Below are 10,196 nucleotides of genomic sequence, written 5' to 3' on the forward strand. Positions count from 1 at the left end.
CAAAAGATATTTATTTTAAAGACTAATGTTTCTTCTCATTTTTTTTTCTATAATTGCATTTTTTGCTTGTAATTATTTTTATGTGTGATATCGTCAAAAGATATATATTTTGAAGACTAATGTTTCTTCTCATTTCTTTTTCTATAGTTGCATTTTTTGCTTGTAATTATTTTTATGCTTGTATTGGTTTAATAATCTTTTCGAATAACCTGAACTACGTGATGACCTAAATTCTCTTAGTGGAATATGTAGGTAAACCAATATCTTCTTTGGGCACTCCTTTATAGTAAATTTTCAATACAAAGAAATAATATTAATATTATCTATCTCTAGGTTTCAAGTCATTTTATTTTTTAAAACGTAGATAATTATAAATTTTCAATTTTGTAATTAAAAACAATTGATACTCCTTTTAGTTGGGACTTTTTATATATATAAAAAATAAGCAATGTTTTCAAAATTTAAGCGAATTGTTGAGATTTTTTTTAATATTTATCTTTCCTTTTAATGAGGTTATTAACTATTTTACATTTTCTCGAAGAATAATTAAGAAATAATTAAAATGGTAATAGAAAAGTAACCTTAATTTATCCTTAAATATTTTTATTGAGTGGTGTGTCATATTTCAACAATTTATTTAATATGGAATATAGAGAGTATATAGTTTCCAAATAAATAATATTTTAATTAAATTATTAATAAAAATTTCAACTAAGCACAAATTTCTTAGAAAAATGTTTTTGGCCTCTCAATTACTTAACTTATCCAAACAGGATCTTAGTCCATCTCAAAATACTTCTAATTTTAATTTATAAGTATAATCAATTACTTTCATCTCAAAAACGAAATAATGTTAATTCACATAGATAATAGATATTGTTTAATTTTTGTCTTCTTATTATTATTTTTTTCAAAATTATCCCCCTATTTTCGTGGCTAATATTGTTTCATATGCGCTTTGTTTTTCAATGGAAATCTCTAATAATGTAATCTTTAATTTCTGTCGTCGCTTCGCTGCCATTAGTGGGTCACTTTGTATATCTCTAGGATAAGCATTCTTGTCTTCAAAAACTTATAAAGTCATCTTTTTTTAAGATGGAAAGGATTTTACGGCTTTGATAAATTGAAAAATAATATTTCTTCTATTTTAATTTATTTGTTCTATTTTAATTTGCCACAAAATTTTAAAAAATAAAGAATATTTTTGAAAAATTCTATGCCACTATTATTATATGTCACGTGGAAAGTTAGAATTAAAGAGTTTCTAAAAATATATATTCTTTTTAAAATAATTTTTTTAAAAAGTAGGACAAACAAATAGAAATTAGGAGAATAGTAATAGTTTAAGGTAGGCGGAGGGTTAGCGTAACATTAATCAATTTATGGTTCATTTCATTAATTGGAAAACTAGGTAAAATAAAATACGATTAAATCTAGAGAGATTTGGATAATTAATTGTTTCATTTGTTCCATAGCAGTAATATATAGCACCAACAAGGGTTGTGATGTGATGGAGTGTTAAATACTCCCTTAACCTTAATAAGAATTTTGGGTTCGAATACTTTCGGGTACAGAGTCTTCTTTGTTAGGAAACACTTTACCTCCCAATGTGAGATTTTTCGGCGCGAATCAGGATTTAGTCAGAATACAATATAGATACCGAACACCGAGTGAAAAATTACCAAAAAAAATTATATCACAGTTTAATGATAGATATTAGGGTGGTTAGGTATGCTTAGATTATTTCTATATTTAGTTTGATGTATAAAAAATAATATGCATCGCATAATTTCTAAAAGAAAATATTTATTTAAAAAAATATTCTTTATAAATATGGTGAAAAGAATGTGGATAAAATTTTGAAGAGCAATTGTGTCTTTAATCGTACTAACGCATGCATTAAAACCTTTTGAATTATTAACCATGAATTTTCATGTATTAGTTATATACATGCACCTTAATACTAAATATTGTGTAATTAATGCTTGCCTAAGTTATACATAAATTAAAAAAAGTATACTAAATAAGGTACTAATAATACACAAAGTCATCTACCAAACTACCCGTTGAAGCAAATGATTAGCATAGGCCTATCAACATTAAATGTTAGGTAAAAAATAATTGAGAAAGAGATCGTAACTATATTAGTAATTAGGCTGCAGATTTGTACCTGCAAATTACCTTACACCTATGTACTCTATCACGCACATAGAAACCAGGCACTACCATGATCTTAACCTTACCTTGTGATTTTTGCCTATCTCCAAATATGTCCTCCATGTAATTCTTATCAAAACTTGTATTCTCTTCAACCCTGAGAATCCCAAGTGGAGGATCGAACGAAAACGCGAGCAAATGCAGCAACCAAATGCACTTAGCAGCCACAAAAAATGCCTGCAGCAGTTGTTCTGGCCATGGCCTTCTCCAGTTAAGTGATGTGATGATGCAACACATTTTCTGATCACAAAATTTGCTGAAATCTTCACTATAGTACTTAGTCCCCTTTCTTAATACTTCATTCCAGCTTAGGTTTCTCAACGAGACAAACGAAGAGAATTGATCGTGGCAATCTTGTTGAGGGTCCAATTGTTTTGGAGCCCCATTCTTTTGAAACACAACATTCTCGAAATCTTGGAAGAGTGATTGATTTATGATGGCTTCCACATGGTATAGGACCGCCTTTGAGTGTTTCGAGTTAAGGGAAAGCTTGTAAGGTTGTAGAAGAAGGTTTAAGTTATCAGTTAAAGAATTTTCTGTCTCTTCAACTTGTGCAATAAGAGTCTTACAGAATTGCTTCACTGATAATCTTGATTCCGATACTATCTGCAAGAATCCTTCAACCATTACCTCTTCACTAACAGGAATCACGTTTTCTCCATCCCCATCCGTTGATTTCCCCCTTCTCGGAAGATCTATAAGCATGTTGGATACTTGGGAATCTTTTGCTTGTATTGCTTGTCTCAAGGCTTTCTTGAGCTCCTCACAATAAGTTTCTAAGTACTCCAATTTTTTCTTTAGCTCTCCTAAAGAAGACTTCATTTCCGCGACTTCCATCAGGGCTGCCTCTCTTCTCTCATTTGCTTCCGTGAGCTCTTTCTTCAACGTTTCAACAGATACCACTCCGACATCCTGGTATGGTGAATTTTCATTCTTGTTTTTCTTCTTTAACTTAGGGAACAACCATGACAAGTTCATCCCTTTACTCTTTGGCTGCAATTGATTTAAAGAGTGCGAATTTGTCAATGGAACGACTACATTAGAGCTCTTCCCACTCTTGCTAGCTCCATCTGTCTCGGTATTTACGATAGAAGGTTTACATCTATGGTAAGATGAAAGTGATCTCAAGTCTCCCAAAGAGCTTCTTCTAGAGTTAGAGTAATCGCCACCAGGAGATGTTCTAAGCAGAGTGATTTGACCAGTACAAGAGCCGGTGACCGATCTCTGATCATCAGGTGGACAGTTATGGGATTCTGAATTGATAAAATTGGGTGAAATTCCTTTTCTTAAGGAGGAATTCGCCTTTCTGTAATTCGACAGACTAGCTTCATCACAATTTCCTACTCCTCCTAGGCTATAATCATCCCAAAGGTCAGCGTTGTCTCGATCGACTAGCTGTAGTTGTTTGGATCCAGATAATGGAGCATCTTCATAACTCTGCATACATTCAAACTTGGTGAATCAGGATAACCTAAAATGTAGAAATTAAGCTGTGGGATTGAATGATTTAAGTCAATTTTGATCTAGACAACGTGTGGATGACAAATTTTAGCTTGGCCTGGCCCAACAGCAGTCATATATCTGGAGAGTAAGCTTAGATTTACAACAAGGGTAGCAGACCTATAAATAAAAGGCTAAACTTATAAAAATCAAACCAAAATTCAACTAAATGCAAGAGAAATTGGAATTGGCGTCTCTACTAATTCGAATTTCTTATTCCAAACTTGGTTTTCACGTGGTGTTTGGTATCCAAATTGGAATCTCTACTTATTCAAGTTTGCGCCATATAAGACCTATTTACTGCTCCCTAACAGGAATTTTTTCATAGTTTGAGCTTAACCCCAATCTCTAATTAAGAACGGGAAGAGATCCTATCCATACCATGGCAACCGTCATTGGTTACTTTCATAAATATAAATAGATGTAATAGGAATGAGTATCAGAAGATATCGTTCAACCCTGTTACCATATTAAAAGAATAGGAACTTTCAAAAATAGCAAATACTTGAAATATAATTAGGTTTTTTAGTTACAGTTTGCCTAATTACATTTCATAGTTATAATTTCGATTGTTATATCAATTTCCGTTTATATATGTTGTTGCATTATACAAATTGGACTTTCTCGTTTGTATGAGCCTCTAAATTTGCTTTGTATGCAAATACAAACATTTTGATATTTGTATATGAGCACCACCAAATTGTATATAAATCTCGAAATATACATATACAAAAGAAAGTACAAACTTTTTTTAAGGATCTGTATATGAGCTTCAAAATTTGCTTTCAGATTTATATATAAACTCTCAGATATAATAGCAAATTTTATTAAACTACAGCCGTAATTCATAACTATGTGAAACTATAACTATATTAAATAATAAACTAGTAATATTTTTTTAAAAAAAGAAATAGATATTGAGCCTATCCACCACAAAAGTTAAATTAAGAGATAAGAATTATGCAACATCCTATAAAAAAATCCAAATTGCCTTCCCATTAACTCTTCACCACTATGAACACAATATTTTTAATGAGAATATAATGTAAAAATATTCACCAAAAATTACAAAAAAATCAGTGATTACAACAAAAGTATTAGAGGAAGAAGAAGAGAACTTACTGGTGTAAAAATAGGATAATCTTGGGCAGAGAAGAGGTTAGCAGGGGATGAAGAAGAAGAAGAAGGAAACTTGATATGATTAGCAGGGCTATTAGTATTATTAATCCCCTGTAATAAAGAAGCATGAATAGCTCTAAGCTCTACAGCTTTAGCAATGGCAGCTTGAACCTCTTGTCTGCTAATTGCTCCATTGTATTCATCATCATTTTCTTGAAAATTTGTATTTTCAGCAGCCATTAAGAAAAACGCAGGGTAAATATATAATAAAATACAAAGAAAAAAAACACATTAAGAAGTGAAATTGTATATGAGCATATTTTAGGTCTAATGGTTAGATTTGTATTTGGAGAGAAATAAATCATATCATATTATATTCCAGCAGAAGAATTCTGGAGGGACTAGAAAATGAAAGACAGAGATAGGGACACAAGAGAAGAGAGGATGGTGGGAGTGGAAGTGGACTGGTGGGGTGTCTTAAAGGTTTAATTTATTTATTTACAGTGATTCTACAAAAAAAAAATTAAACCATCACAGCATCCAAAATTATTTATGGTTAATTCTTTTTTTTATAAAAAAAGTGAAATTTTATATGCACTCCGACCTCCGTTTCAATATATTTAGAGTCCGTTTGAATGGGCTTTAAGTTGGTCAAATTAATTTATAAGCCCCTTTTTAGTTTTTGGACGTTTTGCCTAATGCTAACTTTAAGCCATAAAGTTCTTAAATATAGTCAAAAATGAAAAATTAGGATTTCTAACTTTTTTTCCTAAATGCTTAAAGTCATTTTGTTTGACCATGGAAATTACTTTTATATCCCTTATATTTTAACTAAATTTCCAAACTATCCTTTTTATTCTTTTAACCCTAAAATTCTAACACTTATTTTCAACATAAGCACTTTTATCGAAACACTCAACTGCTTATTTATAAAAATAACTTTCAGCACTTCATACATAAAAGTTACTTTTTAAGCCCATCCAAATGAGCTCTTAGTCTACTTTCTTTTTTACTGTATTTAATAATGAATTTTTTTCCCTCTTTAGCAACATTTATTTCTACTTTTTACATGATCACCAAAAGGATATGATGTAGTGAATGAGACTGGTCCTTATCACTTAACTAGATGTCTCGAGTTCGAGCTCCGGGTATGAATAAATCTTTGATAAGGAGTGCATCCCCTAAATGTTGCCCCATGTAGTGCGAATGCGGATTAGTTGAGCTCCAATGCAGATATCAGACACCGAATAAGAAACCAATAGAAAATAAAAAAGTTCACATGACATGTTTAAGATCATAAAGTTATTTTGGTATATTCGATATATTTTTAATTTAAAATCACAAAATTCAAAAAAAAACATTCTATGTCAAATCAAAATAAATTAAACAAATTAAACGGAGAGAGTGATTTTTAAAATAAGATAGATTTTCTGTTAGCTAATTAAATAAAACAAATTGTGCCTTTAGGATCATCTGTTAGGTGGTAAAAGTTATGCAATGATTAATTATAAAGAAATTCATGCATTATTTTATGCAGAAATAAATTATGAGAAAATTTATATATTATTCTCTGTAAATATTAGTTATGCATGATTTAATTATTTATGTATTAGTTATTATATATTTTATGATACATAAAATAATATATATAAATTCTCTCAAAACTTGTACATATAGTATTTATGTAACTTTTAAATTAAATATTGTATTAATTTTATTTATGAATTGAGAATTTCATTATAATAAAATTCACACTTGTAGTGATACGAAGTGGATCGGATTATATTGATGAAGTTAGCTATTGCGTTACTCTTCTATTTTTTGCCAATCAAGTGTTTGTGGTGCAAATTTCATAAAGAAACTTACGAAACAAGAAAGAAAAAACAAATATTCCTCTCCCCACAAATATACTTTTCTTGAACAAATGAAATTGATGATAATAATAGAGTGTGATTGATGTTTTACCCCAAAATTTTGATGGAAAGTGAAAAACTAAATAAAACTTACAAGATGGCAAGCACCTTCTACTTTAAATTAAAAAAAATTGTGAGTTCGAGTTAATAAGAGATCAAAAAAGATGAAAGCTTCTAGGAAGAGGATAAATTATTTTATAAAATTATAAAAAAAAAATTATGAAAACTAACTTTGGAAAAATAAATATCACCTTTTGTCTCAATTTTTATTTGTCACTTTTTTTCAATCATTCTAAATAATAATAACATATTTTTATATTTAATAACAATTTGATTTTAAAATTATTTATTTTACCTTTAATAAAATAATTTATAGCAGATTTAGTTGGCTTAATTATACTCGTTCCGACTTGGTTCAACCCCAAAATCTACTATCTCTTTTTTATTGCAACCTTGCTAAATTGGTTTAAAAACATCTCACTTCTTGAAATTAGAACACAACCATGAGCAGATATGATCAAAGGCAGATGCAGAATGTTCTTTATCAGTTTTATCCGATTTCAATATTTTTTAATTTAAAATCTTAGTTTATGTGCAAAAATATATGAAAACTATAATAAATAATTAATATAAATCCATTAACTTTAAAAATATAATTAATTCAATGATACGAACCTTAAAACTGAATCCATAAAACTTAAATAAAACAGAAGGTTGTTGATTTCTTAGCCATATGAATGTCACTTTGCTATTAAAGTAAAAAGGCCAAATGGAATTACAGGTAGGATCATGGAATATTTTATATAAAAGTTCTGAAGTTTTTCCAGTGGCAACTTTTTCCAATTGAATATTCACGCTTTTGCTGAAATTATTTCTTTTAAACCGATCACTTCGCCCCAAAAAGTTGTGAGCTTGTCATCCTCCACATGCTAAAAATTTTAATCTCCCTTTTAGTCCTCCATCTTTATTAAATGTTAAAGTTTCCATCAGCCTCATTTTTTAATTAAAAATATGTTGGAGACGGGAAGAAAAATAAGGGAAAGGGATTATAAGGTTGGGAATCAAATTCTTATTAATAAGATGAAAGTTCAACTAATCAATCGACTAAACTAATACTCTCCTCCATCATCATCATTGTTGTTATTTTTCTGTGTTTTTAATTGAAGGAAAAACGTAAAACAAAGATGAAATATGTTTACAATCGTTTAAACTTATTAGTAAATTTTATTTAGACACTCAAACAATGATATATTTTGATTGTGAATCTAAACAAATGATAAAGTACTTTTATTAGGCATTTCCGACTCAAGTTTTGGAAAAAAAATTGTATATGTTATTTAAAGCACTGATTATATAGATAAGTTAACTACTTAAAATATAACACATCAGTTAATTATATGTATTACCCTCAATAAGACATAAAATTTAACATGTTCAATTGTGGATAATACTATATAATTAAATGTGGTGACATATTTTATATTATTAACTTGTTTATGTAATAGACACTTACGAAAATACACATACAATTTTTTTAAATTTTTTTTAATCAGAAGTATCTACTAAAAATATTTTACTATGTATTTAAACATTGAGTTGAAACTTATCATAATTTAAATACCTAAATAAAATTTATTATTAAATTTAAATGACGGTTTGCATTTCACGTAGAAAGAATTAACAAGGGAATAAATCATGAAAATACATAGTTGTACCCCCGGACTCTCCCAACCCTGGTGAACCCGCAGCGCCTCCTATTGCGGAGCCTTATCATCCGTTACAGGAAGATGGAGAGAGGCGTCGGGAGCTCACCGACCGACTTGTTCTAAATAGTCTAATCATTTAAAATTTATTAAATATAAATTTAAAAAATAATTCGGATTATATTAAATTCAAGATATATTAGTCCAAATAAATATCACAGATTAATATAAGGAAGGATTCCACAAATTTCATAGTATTAAGAGTTAATTACATCATATCCCTACTCTTTTTAAAATTATAAAAATATCTTAAATTTGGTTGAATCCGAATACATCCCAAAACGTCCTGATACATCACGTAAAGTAATGTATCCGACAGATACATTGCATAAAGTGATGTATCCGACGTCCTGAGCGATATGTCACGAAAAATGATGTATCCGACCGATACATCACATAAAGTGATGTATCCAACATTCCGATACATCACATAAAGAGATGCATTCTACCGATACATCGCGTAGAGTGATGTATCCGAGAATAGGAGAGAGTAAATATTTTTGTATTTTTTTCAAATGGTAGAAAATTTTAGAGAATACGGTAAAATAAATTGTGTATTTATGTAATTTTTCCTTAATATAATTGAGTCAATTATTTAAGTCCAATAAATATGGATTTAATTAAAGTTCAATTTCAATAATATGAGCTACAATCGACGAGCCCAATTTGCTAAGCTCAATGTCATCTCATCCTAAAGGCTCAGTTTGGTGTCACGTGTCAAATGACGTGGCATGCCAAGTCAAAAAGGAAGCCAATAGGATCATGCCATATGTCAAAATGACAAGCCCACTTTGTTAAAACCCAACATGCCACGTTTTAATTCTGATTGACCGAAAGAAAGCATGTTCTTATCACAACTCCTCTCTTCTATAATTGTAAATAGTGATTCTCATCATTTAGAAAAGACATCAGAATACTAACAAGAAGTCGAGAGAGAGCTCGTGGATCAAACGCCGCAGATTTCTCTACAAGCTACAAGTTCAAGAATTCAAGCACACAAGCATTCAAGTTCAAGAACAACTCAAGATCAAGACCACTACATTTAAGAACAAGCTAAAAAATCCTTTAATTCAAGTACAAGTCAAGATCAAGTTCAACAACAAGTTAAGATCAAGTTCAAATCCATATCAAGTTCATGAAATCCACAAATCAAGATCATGACCACAAGATTTAGGATCAAATCCAAAAACCCTTGAATTCAAGTATAATCAAGATCAAATCCATCAAGTTTAACAATATTCAAGATTAAGCTCAACAGCCCTTAAATTTATATTTGAAAAGACGAATCATAGAATTTATAGAAATTGTAATACTTATATTTGAAATCAACTAAATATAATTATTGTGATATTTTCTGGTCTTGAATATTATTTTTTCAACATAAATTTTATTAGCTACCATAACAACAATGTTGCGTAATAGGGATGCAGCATGTTTGCATGTTAATTTGACAATGACTTTACAGGGAAGATATGACCACGTTGCAGTACCTTTTCCCCTATTTTGATAAAAACAAATTAACTTTTACTTCTAGAGATTCAAAATAAAGCATGTTTTACCCTGATTTTTTTTTGTGGGAAGTAGCAAAACAGCCATTCCGAGATTCCCATAATATAAGCTTTTGGTAGTGGCCATTCTAGCATTCGCAGGGGTGGTTATCATATTTCGAGGAAATGCATCAAAT

General features: G+C 29.8%; 1 protein-coding gene across 1 annotated transcript; it reads right to left on the reverse strand.

Annotated features, from left to right (window-relative positions):
* Positions 1-2,017: 2,017 nt before the first annotated feature.
* On the reverse strand, positions 2,018-5,288 carry LOC129887513 (IRK-interacting protein-like). The gene is made up of 2 exons (XM_055962630.1): positions 4,840-5,288; positions 2,018-3,654 (listed from the first exon to the last, which is right to left on the reverse strand). The coding sequence occupies exons 1-2, from the start codon at positions 5,074-5,076 to the stop codon at positions 2,152-2,154; spliced, it is 1,740 nt and encodes a 579-aa protein (XP_055818605.1). The 5' UTR covers positions 5,077-5,288; the 3' UTR covers positions 2,018-2,151.
* Positions 5,289-10,196: the final 4,908 nt, after the last annotated feature.

Source organism: Solanum dulcamara, chromosome 4, assembly GCF_947179165.1.
Source record: "Solanum dulcamara chromosome 4, daSolDulc1.2, whole genome shotgun sequence".
In the NCBI taxonomy this organism is placed as follows: Eukaryota; Viridiplantae; Streptophyta; class Magnoliopsida; order Solanales; family Solanaceae; genus Solanum; species Solanum dulcamara.